This window comes from Malurus melanocephalus, unplaced genomic scaffold (assembly GCF_030028575.1).
Source record: "Malurus melanocephalus ecotype Western Australia unplaced genomic scaffold, MMel_1.1 scaffold_614, whole genome shotgun sequence".
NCBI classification, from domain to species: Eukaryota; Metazoa; Chordata; class Aves; order Passeriformes; family Maluridae; genus Malurus; species Malurus melanocephalus.
Window position 1 is genome coordinate 88,279 of NW_026623846.1, and position 17,168 is coordinate 105,446.

The 17,168-nt window shown below is 42.5% G+C and overlaps 1 protein-coding gene across 1 annotated transcript in view; it reads right to left on the reverse strand.

Annotated features, from left to right (window-relative positions):
* LOC130583669 (sodium- and chloride-dependent GABA transporter 3) overlaps positions 1-17,168 on the reverse strand; it is an 85,860-nt gene that overhangs the window by 33,422 nt on the left and 35,270 nt on the right. Inside the window, exon 7 of the mRNA XM_057383189.1 lies at positions 10,556-10,690. Coding sequence (XP_057239172.1) covers positions 10,556-10,690 — 135 coding nt within the window. The remainder of the gene's footprint in view (positions 1-10,555; positions 10,691-17,168) is intronic.

Genomic DNA, 17,168 nt, shown 5'->3' on the forward strand with positions numbered 1-17,168 from the left:
GATGTTTAACATAAAAATACTTTAAAAACTCTGGTTAGGGTGAGGTGTTTGTTTGTTCTGCTAAAATATCAGTGTGCAAACACAGAAGCTGAGTGTAGAAGCACCAAGAATCAGATCCCATCTCCCATTCTTTAGGAGTTCAGCTGCATTTTGGATCCCAGTTTTATCTGGAAAGTTCACCACAAACAAGGGAGAAATCAGTGAACCCTCACCCCAAACTGCATCCACATCTGCAGATTTCTGCCAGGTTTGGAAMACATTTTCTCAATGCATTTCATTCCCTCTCTGGTGGTGACAGACAAACATTTTCTTCCCTTTTCCTTATATCCAGACCTAAATCACAGCAGCTGGTTGCTGGTAGGACAAAGCCCATGTTATTGCCTCTGTTCCCCAGTGAAAAAAGCTCTTCCAGCAGCCAGGATTCTGGGGAAATTCTGGGGAAAGCTCAGTTCATTGAGCCTCAGTGTCTAAAGCAGCTGTCTGCAAACATCCATGTGGGAAAATGTATTTGCACATGGAAACTGAGACTGTGAACACAACTAAGGAAGATATCTCTAAAAGCAGTAATGACCTTTGGAGGAATTCCTGCATCACAAAGCTTTCTGGAATTTAACAYGTGAAAATTTATTACTTTAGAGAGTCATTTCAGAGGAAAGAATGTGAAGAGTGCCATAATGCCAAATCTGAAACTGAGCAAATCCATCCTTGTCATTTATCCTCACGGCAGTTTGGGTGATGGAACAAGGTGTGAATACACGTGAGTGCGAATAAACATTTTACCAAGCATGAGGGGGAAACAAGTGAGCAGTGGAAGGTAAAGAACTACAATTGCAGAACAATCCCTCCAGGTCCAACAGGGTGACCAAACCTATGGAATTCCTCTATCCTGAAGGAAGGCAGGGGCAGCAATTTAACATTTGCAGGCAGGGGAGAACCAGCAGGTCCCAGCTGACCCATACACGTGTCCCCATGGCTCTGTGTCCCCATGGCTCTCCTGGTGTTCCTACACCCACCAGCAGGTCCCAGTTGCCCCACACACATGTCCCCATGTTTCTGTGTCCCCGTGTCCCCATGGCTCTCCTGGTGGATCACCTGGTGTTCCTACACCTACCAGCAGGTCCCAGCTGACCCGCACATGTCCCCATGTCCCCATGGCTCTGTGTCCCCATGGCTCTGTGTCCCCAGGACTCTCCTGGTGGATCACCTGGTGTTCCCACACCCACCAGCAGGTCCCAGCAGCCCCATACACATGTCCCCATGTCCCCATGGCTCTGTGTCCCCGTGTCCCCATGGCTCTGCTGGCATCTCCTGCTGTTCCCACATCACCAGGGCACAGAGCCTGCAATGTCCTCAACTCCTCCCACCTGCCCCGTTCCTCTCTCCTCACCTCCAGCCCCTCTCCCCTCCCTGTCCCACACTGTCACCACAGTAAATCCCACCCAAATGTCACACAAACCCTACTGGGTACCAAAGCAGGGCAGTGAACCCACAGGGAGCCCCTTGCAGGCTCACACTGACCCCAGAGCGTGGCACCCCTGCCAGGGCAGCTTTGTGCAGGGTAACTCTGCTTTTCTGCAGATGTTTGCCCAGCCTTCTTTCTGTTGGGTTATTCTGAGACTTAACTGTTATTCCAGTTCTGGGATGGAAATAAAAAGAGTCTCAGAAATGTCAGGGGGATTAAAAACCTTTTTTTTTTTTTTTTTTTTTTGTACAGGTCTTGAAAGAATAATCTTTAGGAGCACTCAATTTTTTTCAAACAGTAAATTCCAGATTTTCTGCAAGCAGCACGTCATTCCACTAGTGTAGTAATCTTATCTTTTCCTTTTTTCTCTCATTCCTCTGGAATAATGGGATTAAGAAGAATCCTACTAGCAGTTCCTAAAATAACCCYATAGTTGCAATACTTCTATTTATGTGGCACCATAAACCCACTTGTCACAGAAATAGCATTGAATATTCACTTATTCACTCCCCCCACAGTGTGCCAGCTCCCTTATTATTATTGTTATTTCCTCATTAATACCCATCTGTCACTTAGGGGGTTTTTTTCATTAATTCTTAATTTCATCTGAAACATGTATTTTTAACAACAGCTTTGCTTTGCTGGGAGACTGGACTTTAAAGTAGCTGACAGGCGGAAGTCACTGATATTATTTGTAATCCTTTAAATGCTCCAATTTAGGGAAAAAAAAAAAAATAAAGCTTCTTCAAGTGTCTCTTGTAGTTCTTTTCAGGTTCCATGATGAAAGCAGTGGAAATTTCTGGCTGCCATGCCCATGCTCCGAGTTAATGTGTGGATCCTGTCTCCCTCCAGTGGCACATCGCACCAGCCATGAAATCTGATATTAAAGTGCAATTAAAGCCTCTCTGACACTCAGATGATGCCTCTCTGATGCCAGGATTGCTAAGGGGTTCCAGGGATGGCTGGAGGAGATTCCACATGGCCTAGAAATCCYAGAGAAATCCCAAAATGAGCCTGTTCTTTCAACAGATCTCTCTTCCCTGTCAAAACCTGCTGCTGCCTGCTCAGGTAGTGAGAGTGAGAGCAGGAARCACGGGGAGAAACCACGGGCAGAAGGAGGCAAACGATGTGTTCAGGGCTTGAAATAACACCCCAGAGCCATGGCTGGGCTTCAGAAAGCACATCTGCTCCATAAAAATTAATAGTCATGATATTCAATAGAGCAGAGCTGCCTGGTGAGCCGTGAGAGGTGGGTTATGTTCATTTACAGCCTCCAACAGATTAAATATGAAATTTAGATTGAGCCTTTTGAATACTTACATTTACCCCAAAGATTTCCACTTAAAGATACACAAAACTTTTGCACTTAATTATACCCAAACCTTCTCACAATCAAACGACTTGTGTGAGGAGCAAACAGTGAGCTGCTCCAGGCACCACAGAGTCATTTTTTGTCACAGGAGAAGCCCCTGGATGTCTCCACCCCATCCTTTTGGGATGGGTGTTCCAGCCAGATTCCCTTCCAGAGAACAGGGTGTACCTGAGTGCACCCCAAGGGTTTATTTGGGGGAAATGGGAAATCCATCCCAGGAGTGATTTCTGGCCTTGTTCAACACCTCTGCCCTTTCGCTGCATTTGGGGTTTGTTGGTCTTCCTATTCTTTAAAGCCATATAAATATGTAAGGCAAAATCTGCATGAATTAAAAATCTGTAGTGCCAAATCTGCATTTATTAAATAATCTATAGTGCAAAATCTGCATTAATTAAACAATCTGTAATGCCAAAATCTGCATTAATTAAACAATCTGTAATGCCAAATCTATATTAATTAAACAATCTGTAGTGCAAAATCTGCATTAATTAAATAATCTGTAGTGCAAAATCTGCATTAATTAAATAATCTGTAGTGCAAAATCTGCATTACTTAAATAAATGCAAAATCTGCATTAATTAAATAATCTGTAGTGCCAAATCTGCAGTACAATTAAAAGAAATAGTTCCTCACTGGGGAGGTTATAAACTGCATTAGGAAAAATATCTCTAATTATCACACTGGGATATATCCTGGACTTCCCTTACAATTTCAAACTTCAGTCATTTGTAATKATGGTGCAAACAGCAGACTTGGAGAAGAATTAATTATTTTTCCGATTTAAATTTGAGAAGTTTAGGTAGGGGATTTCTACCCAACAGCAGCATGAGAGCCTCACCTCCAGTAACAAGACTGCTTTCACCAAAAGAACAGTTTAAAATTTGGTTTTCTGCTTGTTCAAAGGTACAGTTTCAAAGGGGGAGTTGTACCTACACAGAAAATAAATTCAGCTTTTCATCCTTGCAGTCTTTGAATGGATTTCTGAATTTCACTCTCGTTTTAATTTACTGCAACTCAGACCTGGTTCAGAAAATGAATATCTGGTGAAGAAAACAATCCAGAGAATGGGAAGAAATTGGGAGGAAAAGGAAGAGTAAATCCCTTACCAGAACGGCCCAGTGTCATAGGAACTGGACATCTTTCTTCTCTTATTGCTATTTTTTCCCAGTTAATTTTTGGTTTTTTGATGGCCGCCCAAACTCTTATAAAAGTAAAAAAAAAAAAAAAAATCAGTAAATCACTGCAGGTTTTACTGACTTATTGGTACTAAAAGTGTGGTAAATTCAGGATCTTTGACCTGTCCTGGAACCATTTTTATAAGTGTTATGATTAAAAACACATCCAGTATGGAATGTATCCTATGGAACAATTTCTCACTGAGGGAATCATGGGATCATTAGGGCTGGAAAAGACCTCTAAAGACCTGTCCCATTAAAAAAAAAAAATAAATAAATAAAAGCATCCCAAAATGCTCCAGCAATTRGAGATCGTTCCATTGCCCACATCTGAAAATTCCCAGGTTTCTATTGAAGGATCAGCATGTTTAGATTCAGGATAGGTCAAAAATCCAATACCCAGCAATCTTTCTGAACATGAAACCACCCAAAAATGAAATCACGATTTCTTTTCTTTTTTTTTTTAAAGAAAATAAACCCCTGACATTTATGTTTGAACTCAACAGTTTACTCCACTTTCAGAGGCAGAAAAGAAGGAATTTCCTCTGCTTTGGAAAAAGGCTTCAGTGGCCTCGAGGTGGCGATAGGATTGTGGATTSCAAGGCTGCAAATCCTAAAATGGAATCAATCTGCATAATTTCTTCTTCCTAAAGCAAATCAGCAGCCCTAAACATTCAAAATGAAAAGTTAAAGGAAGAGAAATTCTCAAACATTTTTGAAGTTTGGATTTTTAGATCAGGATGTAAAAAAATATCACCTTCACACTGATCCCATATTCCCAAATATCTCTCACATGTATGGATATTTTAATTAGACTAAYTGGAAAGCAATTGTTTGCAGTCTTGGTGAGTAGCATCTTTTTAAAAGTATCTTGTTATTTATATGCTGAAACAGAGTAAGATCATATTAAGGAGGGAATAACTACCAAAATCAACTCATGCTAATACAAAAATTAAGGAGGATGTAATGAAAAATTACAGTTTTCAGAAGAAAATATGCATGTATTTTAAGTAATTTTCTACCAAAATATTAAAGTGTTATCTCTAAAACAGATGTACTAACATGGATTTTTTCTCTACAACCACACATGAAAACAGCCTAAATGCCATGCAGGAAAATGCATTATTTGATCCAGAGGGCAGTGCAGGGAAGAGAGGGAGCTCTGCAGGATGAAATCTATCCYGGGTAAGTGGGTTTTCAGGTTAATGGTGCTCACTGCTGTGCACTCGTGCTTGGGGACTTCTTTTCAAGCAGGAACATCCAGTGGGCATTGAGCCAGCCAAACCTCAGTGCCAAGGAAACTTCTGGGCAAAGTTCTTCTGGAAACCCAGCTGGCTAGAGCAGGAAAACCCTGCACTGCCACTGCACATCCCTGCTGCTGTCTGAAAGTGAATCCTCACAGCTGAGCTACCAAAGAATTGCAGAAATGTATCTTCCATTGCAAATTTCATTGCAATATTAATATTTTCCCACTGCCAATAAAAGATCTCAGAAATCTAAAATTCTTCTGGAAACCCAGCTGGGTGGAGCAGGAAAAGCCTGCACTGCCACCTGCACATCCCTGCTTCTGTCTGAAGGTGAATCCTCATGACTGAGCTACCAGAGAATTGCAGAAATGTTCCTGCCATCACAAATTTTATTGCAATTTTAGCCACTTTTTCCACTGCAAATGAAAGATCTGAGAAATCTAAAAGCCTTCTGGAAACCCAACTGGATGGAGTAGCCACTGCAGGAAAACCCTGCACATCCTGACATGTGTACATCCCTGCTGCTGTCTGAAGGTGAATCCTCATGACTGAGATACCAAAGAACTGCAGAATGTTCCTGCCATCACAAATTTTATTGCAATTTTAACCACTTTTCCCACTGCAAATGAACGATCTGAGAAATCTAAAATCCTTCTGGAAACCCAACTGGGTGGAGCATCCACTGCAAGAAAACCCTGCACATCCTGACACCGGCACATCCCTGCTGCTGTCTGAAGGTGAATTCTCACAGCTGAGCTACCAAAGAATTGCAGAAATGTTTCTGCCATCACAAATTTCATTGCAATTTTAATCATTCCCCACTGCAAATGAAAGATCCGAGAAATCTAAAATCCAGCCTGGAAACCCTGTCCCAGCTGGGTGGAGCATCCAGTGCAAGAAAACCCTGCACTGCCACCTGCACATCTGAAAGTGAATCCTCACGGCTGAGCTTCCCGAGAACTGTAGAAATATTCCTGCCATCAAAAATTTCATTGCAATTTTAATCATTCCCCACTGCAAATGAAAGTTCTGAGAAATCTAAAATCCTTCTAGAAACCCAACTGGGTGGAGTGCCCACTGCAGGAAAACACTGCACATCCTGACATCCCTTCTGTCTAAAGGTGAACCCTCATAGCTGAGATACCAAAGAATTGCAGAAATGTATCTTCCATTGCAAATTTCATTGCAATTTTAATATTTTCCCACTGCCAATAAAAGATCTCAGAAATCTAAAATTCTTCTGGAAACCAGCTGGGTGGAGCAGGAAAAGCCTGCACTGCCACCTGCACAACCCTGCTTCTATCTGAAGGTGAATCCTCACGACTGAGCTACCAGAGAATTGCAGAAATGTTTCTGCCATCACAAATTTTATTGGAATTTTAACCACTTTTCCCACTGCAAATGAAAGATCTGAGAAATCTAAAATCCTTCTAGAAACCCAACTGGGTGGAGTGCCCACTGCAGGAAAACACTGCACATCCTGACATCCCTTCTGTCTAAAGGTGAACCCTCATAGCTGAGATACCAAAGAATTGCAGAAATGTATCTTCCATTGCAAATTTCATTGCAATTTTAATATTTTCCCACTGCCAATAAAAGATCTCAGAAATCTAAAATTCTTCTGGAAACCAGCTGGGTGGAGCAGGAAAAGCCTGCACTGCCACCTGCACAACCCTGCTTCTATCTGAAGGTGAATCCTCACGACTGAGCTACCAGAGAATTGCAGAAATGTTTCTGCCATCACAAATTTTATTGGAATTTTAACCACTTTTCCCACTGTAAATAAAAGATCTGAGAAATCTAAAATCCATTCTGCCCGCGATGGTTCTGATTTTCCTGTACCTGATGCATTTGGCACCACTCCTTGTGCTCCACATTAATGTGAGAGTTTAYCAGAGATAAAGTACAACCTGTATTCTTTCTGTCTTGAAATGGAATTTTTTTTCAAGGTTTTGGGAAGCAGCAGCTGTTCAGAGAGGTTTGCAGTTTTGGCTGCATGGACAGATGCTCTTGTGAATATGTTCATTAAAACAATTCATATTTTTATGACTAAAAMAACCATCAACTTGGCCAGTTTTTAGCATACACATATACAACAAACAAGAAAGCTTTATTCTTATTTTGGTCCCCATTTTAACCATCCACTCCTGCATCAGGGGTTAAATTGATGTGGTTTTCCATATCATTGTCCCTCATGTTACTTCCTGACCCATCAAACTGTACATCTGCCAGTCCTTCACCCCTTTAACCTCCTCCAGGCACAAAGTTTGCAAAATCCTCTCACAAAGAACCAAATGTTTTCCCCAAAAAGGCTCAGTGAGCACCACACACAAGTACAATCACACACTGAGTGCCTTAAATCTGTCGAGGGACAGCCAGAACCATATTCTGAGTCAGGCTTGCACACAAACCCCATWAAAATCCTATTAACTCAGTGAAGCATTCTTTTGTGCGAGTTATAACTCAGGGAAGAGCCCATATTTGTGCTATAACAGCACCTGCATGTCCCAGATGAGAGCAGGGGGATTTATTTCAAGGCAATTTGAGCATGAACACATYGAGACCTTTTTGGTGATGAAGCAAAACATTTCTGAGGCTGAAACAGAGCTSCAGACTGTTCCAGCTGCCACTGCTGCAGCAAAAAGGGATTGGAGGGAGCTCCACACACAAACCCAGGACTAACGGTGGCACTTTGAGCCTGACAGCATTGGGCCTGCTGCAAAGATGGAATATAAAAATGAAACAGAGCCCTTGGAAGGCGAGAGGAGCAGAAAGGCAGATGGAKAGCTGCTCACACAGCTCTGACCAGCCACAGAATGCAAACTGCACCAAGACTGAGGATTCCACAACTTCCAGCTAAAGGGAGCCTTGAGGAGAACTGAATTTGTTTAATCCATGGTAAATATAGCTGGCTGTGGGGTTCTAACACCTCTGTCCTAACACAGCACCTTCCCTGAAATACTCTTGAACCAGGTCTGCAGCTGAAGAGGGGAACAAATTCTGCTGGCACACAGGATTGTGCTTCGGCACTGGGGGTGAATCCAGGGAAATGGGTAAACATGGAAACTGGAAGCACAAATCTCCAGGTTCCAGCTGTTCCAGCTCTGAACACAACCTTGCATTTCCTTCTAGAACCAACTGATAAGAGGTTTATGAAGGGGGGATTATCCAAATATTTGTGCCTTTGAACCTTAGAGTCTATATTTCCATAAAATGGAGAATGCCTGTTTGTCCATCCTCTGACCATTAAAAGTTGTGCTGCAGCTGAACCAAAGCCTTTTTACTATTTTTTAAATAAAACTGTTTGATTGTACAGCTGAACCAAAGCCTTTTTTTCTTTTTTTTTGAGTCAAAATAGTTGTGCCAGATTCTGGGTTCAAGTCTCAAGAGCTAAGCTTCCTCTGTCTCTTGAAAAGCAACTGGAGATTCCACCCATGACTCTGAAAGTTTTCTTCAAGTATTGAATTCCTATTTGGACCAAAATATTTCCATTTTGGTGGAATAGCATTTTCTCAACAAAAAATAATCCTCCAAACCAATGAATGTCACAATTCAATTACCTGTGCTSATGTTCACTGTTACGGCACATTTGACTTCAACTGCTTTTCTGAAGAATGTGTCTAAAATACAACTGAAGAACAACTGAAATCTTACTGAAGCTGAGGAGGAAGCTGGAAATGTCCCTAAAACATCTCCTGAGTGTTCCCAAAAGGTGTTCCAGCCCCATGTGACTGGGACAGACAGACAGACACACCTCACATGCCTGCGGGGTTTTGTGCTCCCAGGCTGCTCCCACCAGCGCTGTGGACTCTGCAAATTGTCATGGCAAGGACATATTTCCTCACAATTGGACACAGTATAGTAAACAGGCACAGAAAGCTCCTTGGAGGTAGCAATCGGGTCCCCTAAGCTGGCAATCATGTCCCCTAACTTGGCCATAATGTCCCTTAACCTGGCCATAGTGTCCCTTAAACTGGCATGCCCTCCCTCAACGCCAAACAGGAGCTGGTGGCACGTGGAAAATCCATGGGCAGGGCAAAATCCTGTTCTAGCAGCCTCTGGAAAAGCCCTGGGAAGGGAAGGAAGCAGCTCCTGAGCAGCAGGACTGAGCCCTGTCCATGCCAGGGCAGCTCTCCTGGGAAGAAAGGCTGAGGAAATTGGGATTATTCAGCCTGGGGAAGAGAAGATTTGGGGTGACCTCACTGTGGCCTTGAAGGGGCTGCAGGAAAGATGGAGAGACTTTTTACAAGGGGTGGAGTGACAGGACAAGGGGGAATGGATTCCCACTGACTGGGAGCAGGTTTAGATGGGATATTGGGAAGGAATTCACCCTGTGAGGGTGGGCAGGCCCTGGCACAGGGTGCCCAGAGCTGTGGCTGCCCCTGGATCCCTGGCAGTGCCCAAGGGACATTGGGGCTGGGAGCAGCCTGGGACAGTGGGAGATGTCCCTGCAAGGATCCCCTCTATTGTTTTTTGCTACAAAAGACACGTTTAAAGTAAGCAGAGATTAAAAAAAAAAATTATGCTGACACATCTCAGTAAGCAGATTAAAACAATTCCTTTCAACAAATATTTCCAAATTCCTTTCTATTTCCTTCTCAGAATCCATTTAATAATGTCATAGCCTCAGGGGTAACACTGGATAATGTCTTTTACAGTGCCAAAGCAGATAAGAAAAATGCTGTCTGCAACCTGWCAGGTTCTAGAGAGATTGTGTCATTTTCTCTCTTCAATATCACACAAATGATATACAGCAACTGTTTTAATGTGCTCATCTGTCACTGGGAAAAAAACCAAACCAACGATTTAATCCATTATTTCCATGGTCAGCTCTACTCTGGAAACCACAAAACAGGTGGGGTTCCTGCTTTGAGCACTTCATTCCTCCTCAGCTGCAGATTCTGCTATCAAGACAGCAATCATCTGAATGAACAATTCCTCTATTAATTCTGCCTGAGATTTAGATTTGGAATGAGCAAAGAACCATAAAATGACTAAATCCCAGTTCAATTCCTTCCCATCAAACTGGTGGCAATGCTCTTGTCCCTCAGTGACAGAAGCACCAACTGCAGCTGGCTCTGAAAATTTTAATTTACCAATCAAGGTACTTTTGAATTTAAAAAAAAAAAATAATATGTTCCAGCACACAGGATTGCTTTAAATCCCCATCCCCACACCCACAGCTCCAACAAGGAACAACAATCCAGCAGTCACCTGTATTTTCAGACTTCAAAATCAAGAAACTCTTGCAGTTTTTCCCGGTCAGAGAGGCAAATAAACACGCAGCCCATGGTCCTACCTGTGGGTCAGAGAGCCGGGAAATGTCGGGATAAAGGTAGAATTTAATCCCCTCAGAAGCACCAGGTAATGTCACCCCCCGAATCAGGAGGATCATCAGCATGATGTAGGGGAACGTGGCTGTCACATACACCACCTGCAGGAAGAAATAAATGTTAGAAAAATACTTCCTTCCAAATGCAGCAAAACCACCTTATTTTCACATCCATAGGAGGAAAAGTGCTTTGGATGCATTTGTTCATGCAGGTGACTTTTGTCCTCCAACTCTTCTAAACCCTTCAGGTTTTGTGGGAGAGATCAGCACTTTCTAATTGGTTTTATTTTATTAGAGATTGGGAAGTTCTCTTTAAATGCATTAATTCTGAACACAGGTACAGAGAATGACTCATGAGAACAAATAATTAATTCTCTCTATTATAACAATAAATGCAATGGATTCTCAGTCACCCCATAATTACTAAACTGATTTCTCCTAAGACTGCTTTGGCTGCGTGTCTGGGTTTCAGGAATAAACATTTCATCAAGTCCAAAGTTTAAATTCTATCTATATCTCCTTAGGATTTGATAGAGGACCCTTGTACAAAGCACCTTCAGGCAAAATTTCTGAGGTGCTGAACCCCAGCAATTGCTGTTTCCACATACATGGCCACACTTTTTTTTTCTTCCAGAAATCAGTTTGTTCCCTGCTTGGGGAGGAACAGAAAATCTGCAAGAAGTCAAGTTTTCCGAAGGAAAAATGGAGCAGAATTGGTGCTGTTTTACAGTCCCAAACCTGAGAGCAGCACATGGTGACWCAAACTCAGAGAAGGATGRAGTGATCAGTTCCATGGCACTGTCMRTATTTTGTTTACACAATRACCACCTGAAACTTMACCCYCTATAATTCCCTGGGATCATTTCCACCTGTGCAGGGTAGGTTTAACCATCCTAACAGGAGGTGTTCCTCTTACACCTGCCTTGCATCAGTCCCAATTAATKAGGCTGCAAGAATGGTGAAAAAACACAACTTGTATAGTCCTCAAAAAAAAATGTGTTTTAAACTCGGAAGTCCAATATCTGTCTCCTATCTAAATGAAAGGGATACATCAAAGAATGGAGCTGTGAAAGGATTTTTTCCAACGTGTTTTTGTAATTAATGAACTGAAATTTGATTTTCAGACTAAGTATTAATCCTAAACATGAAATTATCTCAGCTGCCTCATCAGGTACACTGAAAAAGGGAAGAACTTGAATTTCCCAGGAAATGGAGACCCTCATTCTATTCCTATAGGTCCCAAATTCCTGAATTGATGAATTCATTGATCAATATAATGCAAAATGGGAAGTTTTACCCCAGTGCTGACATTTATTGACYATTAGTGGCAATGCAAGCTGCTGTGACAGGCTGAGTTCAAACAGACCTGGTCTCTCCACCTTTAGGCTCCAGATAAAAAAGGATCAGCAGCTGAGGACTAAAAACCAAACACATGGGGTGGGCATGGTCCTGCTCTGAGCCTTAATTCAAGTGGAGAGGATGGAGCAGCCAGCTAACAGTTTTCATTTCTTCACTTCTTTGCCAGCTGTTTTTTCCTCCTGTTTCAAATCAAGAGTTGCATTTAAAGGAGGGTGAACAGCAGATACATCCCTCTGATGGCACTGAAGGCCCTGTCCCTGCACATCTGTGCTATTTCCTGACATTTCCTTCATTCCCTGCCCCGGGATGCAGCACATGCACAGCTTCCTGCACATCCCCCACTGCCTTGGGGAGTTTGACCTGAGCAAACATCCCAGTCTGGCAGAGGGAGATCAGATCCCTTCCCATGCTGGTCTGGGGGATTTCCTCTCTCAGCTCCACCAAGGATGAGCCAAAACTGTTCATTCTGTCCCCAAGAGAGGCCAGGTGAGGGGGCCTATGTGATCACACAGCAGCAAGTGCTGCAACCACAACTCTGAGAGATATTTTGGCCATTCTGCCTCAGTTTTAGAGCAGTGAAGACTATTCCCCCAAAGAGGATATAAATAGAGCCCCATTGGCTCAGTGTTCCTGCAATAAACACCAGTGCAGACAGCCAGAACCACGATCAGAGGGGGAGAAGGGTGTGATAGAGGGGAAGATCCCCTGGCTGAGCCCAGTGCTGATAACTGATCTGTGCTGTGCTCACACAGCTCCTGAGCCCCACCCCACTGCCCCAGCCCCACTGCATCCACCCCTGGGGTATTGCAGGAGTGACCTAAGCCCCCAACCCCACTGCTCCAACCCCACTGCATCCCTCCCTGGGGCAGAGCAGGGGTGAGCTGACCCCATCCCACTGCTCTAACCCCACTGCATCTCTCCCTGGAGCATTGCAGGAGTGACCTGAGCCCCATCCCACTGCCCCAACCCCACTGCATCCCTCCCTGGGGTATTGCAGGAGTGACCTGAGCTCCATCCCATCACTCCCTGTGGCACAGCTGTGTGACAGCAGTTCCTTCCTCGGGAAAAGGAACGTGTCAGGTTCTCCAACCCACCCCTCCCCAGGCCCCATCCTCTCAGGAATTATCTCAGCAAGGCAAATAGGACACAAAATAAAACCAGAGATGAGTCTGGTTCTGCTTATCCTTTCAGTTCAGGGGACTGACTCTGGTGGGTGCAGTGCTGTGCCCAGGAAATGCCGTGGGATGGGAGCAACAGGTGAGAACACGGTGCTGGAAAACAGCAGCTCCATCCTCTGCCCTGCCAAGGAGCTCCTGAGAGGAGGCACGATGAGGAATTTAGGAATCAAACAGCAGCTCCATCCTCTGCCCTGCCCAGGAGCTCCTGAGGTGAGCCACCGTGGGGAATTTAGGAATCGGTGCCATTATTAGCATCATCATCACATCTGTGGGGCATTAAAAGTTTCCTGAATTGTTTTCTTTTCTTCCAGCACATCGAACCTCTCTGAATATCAATGTGAACACAACTGTTTCTAATTACACTGCATCCTGTTTTAATTGACTTTAATTGCTTGGTATGTTCATTTGCATCCCAATGCTCAAAATGCTTTTTTTAAACCCTTGTCAGAGCGATGCCAATGTTTAAGCAGTTGGAAACAAAATAAAAATTTCTGGCAGGCAAGTTTTCGCACCAAGTTCTCCCCTTCCAGTGTGGTTGAAAGGAAAATTTACAAAGATATTTAGACACACAAGTGGAAATGCACCCAATAACTCTGAACTGTACTTGGGTGCTTAACTCAAAGTGCTTTGGAACCAAAAATCCTGAGAATGGATATTTTATTGACTGCCACAAGCTTTGGGTGTCGAAGAATAGGAAATAGGGTACCMAGTACTGGCAATTTAAATATCAAAACCTTAAAGAGACTCAGCTGTCACTCAAGGTTAATAAATCGATATCCAGGTATCTACGCAAAGATTTCATGGGTGAGGCACCATAAAGATCCTGAGACCTGAAAGCTCCAGTTTTATCTTTTCACACCTAAGTGCCTCAAAAGCACAAATACGTGACAGTGTACCAATTTGACTTCTCAGACTGCTGACCTCCTTGTCCTCAGGGTAAAGTGTTTTTCTGAGCACTGCAGCCAGACCATGTTGCAGAGTGAGGGGGATCTGRCTTGTGAGAAGTTGAAGAAATTCAGGATAACCCTGTTGAGAATGAGCAGAAAGCTTTGCTTTCGATGAACGGAGCCCCAACCCCTGGAAATCTCAAAGCCCCAGAGCAGATTCCTCTGGATAAAGCTCCTACAGAACCCCTGAGCTTCACACACTTCCTCAGTGACCTTTGCTATGAACACAGAACMAGAATTCCTCAACAAAATGTGACTTTGATGGAATTCTCCCCTGCAAGCTGCAATGCTCAAGCTCATTTGCACTATAATGAACCAACTGCATTTTATAAATGGCATCACATTTCTCTGGATGCCTCAGAAAGTTACTGCCTTTCTGATCCCGGTCCCCTGAAATCCTCTATTGCTCCATTGGGCTGTAAACACAGGGAGTATCAATGCAGGAATTGCCAGAGATTTGCCAGAATCCAGGATTAAAGAAGTTACAGAAAATCAGACCTGCAYCCTGCTCATCCTTATTTTTCACTGAGTGTTTTCAGCCTGGGGTCATTTACCTGATTGATTTATTTGTTTGTTTATTTATTTATTTATTTGAAATCAGGACCATGGAGAACTAGAGCGGAACACCCAACTGTGCCCACACTGCACTACACTCCTGTGTGGAGAAACTGCTCAGAAACCAAAACTTCACTGAGTAAAGTGAGAAGCAAAAGACAAATTTTTATCCTGCTTTACAGAGTTGATGCAAATTGGCTCAACTATAGAAATATAATTATTGTACCTCTGTCTGGCAGCTCTGGTGTCTGAGTAAACACACCCAGGAGCCACCAGTTTGGGCAGGATTGGCATAAAAAAAATTTTAATTATCCTACAAATCACAGTAAGCCCAGACTCAGCCTCACTAATATTTTCCAGTTTCACAAATTCTGACTTCCTAGATTGTACCAGCAAATATGAACACTAAAAAAGATATTTCTTTTTCAACTGCCACAGAATAGTGGGAAATACTGCATGCAGCATTGTTTGGAAAAAAGGCTTTTGCTCATCTGACTCTGCACCTTCTACAGAGTTACAAGTGACAACTGAAAAGAGACATTTTCCACATTAATTGGATTTATAAGGAAAATGGTATAAAACATTATAGAGGAATGGCAGCTGATTCACAGGGTTTTTAAAAGTGTGTCAAAAGGAGGGGAAACATTCTAGGTCTGCTTACATTTTAAAGCTAAAATTTCATATGCAGAGAAAGAAATTATAGCAAAAACCCAACAGGACAGCGGGTAGGTGGATTTGTATAATTGGGATGGGGGAAGAGGGACAGAATAAGCAAAATGGGTGATTTTTCTGTTTTCTCTGAGTGCTTTATAGATTTATTCAGCATCACCTTCTGTTTGTCATCTTTGTTTATCCACAGAGGGAATCTTGCTCCAAAATCAATCTAGCAAAGCATCTTTACCCAGATTGTCTATGAACTGCAGAATTCCTTCTAAATTACTCCTGAATCATGTGTGAGTGCAGACAGCTCCACTCCRAGCAGAAACAAATCCAAAACCCAACAGCTAAGAGAATTTAATGAGAGTYGAGGACTGAGAAATGAGTATCAAAGAGGAGAAATTCATTGGGAATGAAAATTCAATGAGATGAGCCAGAAAAGAGGGCCAGGAGAGGACACCCAGTGAAGGGATGAGAGAACCAAAGGGATCACAGAAAGCAAAAGATTCYACATGAAATAATAACTGAGAAAGGAATAAACACTCCCAGCACCACAGGGCATTGCCTGGGACACAGAAAAGTCTCTACCTGGCAGAGCTGTGYGAGTCCCAGTTTTTTTCCACGTGGTGGTGAAGGCAATAAATAAATGAAAGTCTGAGTCACCCTGAAACAGTTTCCTTCACAATGAAATGAAAACTTCGCTCCAAAAAGTCATCGAGTCAATTAAAAAAAAAACAAACCAAAACATTCTGTTTAATTTTGGTTTGGCTTTTTTTTTTTTTTTTTTTTTTTTTTTTTTTACTGAGTGGGTGGATGAGAGATCTCCCTTGAATGAGAAATCCTTTCGTTATTTAGAAGCTTTAATCCCATGTTAAAAATTAGGTGGAAAAATTGTTTTCCATATTTTTTCTCAGCAAGAATTATTCTTTACTTTGGGTCTGACTTTGTGCATTTTACAGCACTTCCCAAATTCCATCTCAAATATTCAGTGTTCAAAAAACTGCCCACTTGTAGTCAAAAGCCCCAAAAGAAAGGAGGGAAAAATGTGGTGGAGGGCTGAGTCAAAAGCTCTATTAGAAACCCAGGAACAGAGCTAAATCTGGGAAACAATGAAATATTTCCAAGGCAGACAATATCCAGGCACTGCTGCAGCTCATTTTCCCAGCTGAATCGAGTGAACAATTCACTGAGAGGATGAGCTACTTCTCCCCATAAATATTCCTTAAGCAGCAGCAAGTTTTCTAAATGAGTGTTACTAGAAATTATTTCCCAGCTAATTCCAACAGCTGGCTTTGTTTCCAGATTGCCCAGGACCATTAAGATTGAGATCTGTCTTCTTTCTGCTAAAATTGCTCTTCAGGCTTGGTGGTTCTTTTGATGAAGTCTCCAGACCTCCTATTTAATTAAAATAATAGAAGTGTACTRTCTAGAGCTCATGTAAGATAGACTTCTTTGTATTTGGGTAAAAATTCTCTAAATTAACACATCCTGCCCCAAAACATTCATTTGTAGGGTTACTAAGAACAGAGTATGCAGAAAATAAAAAATAAAAAAAAAAACAATCACAGAGACCAGAACACACAGAAGTGCCCATATGAAATGTAGAAAGTGAATTTTATCCCATTATTGCAATTAATTATGTGAGCATCTGCATYTGAGCACTAAATAATGGCTGATGGAGATAACCAGATTAATTYTTGATACATGCACTGCCTAATAAGGACTTAAGCAGTGACAAATAATGTGCCAACAGCTTCCAAAAAGGCAGGGTGACCATAACAGTGGGCTGRATCCTGGAATAAGGTTTGAAGCCACAGTTCGTTGTGTTTTAAGAATTCATTTAACCCTGAATAGATCAAATTGATGGTCAAATACACACAGTGC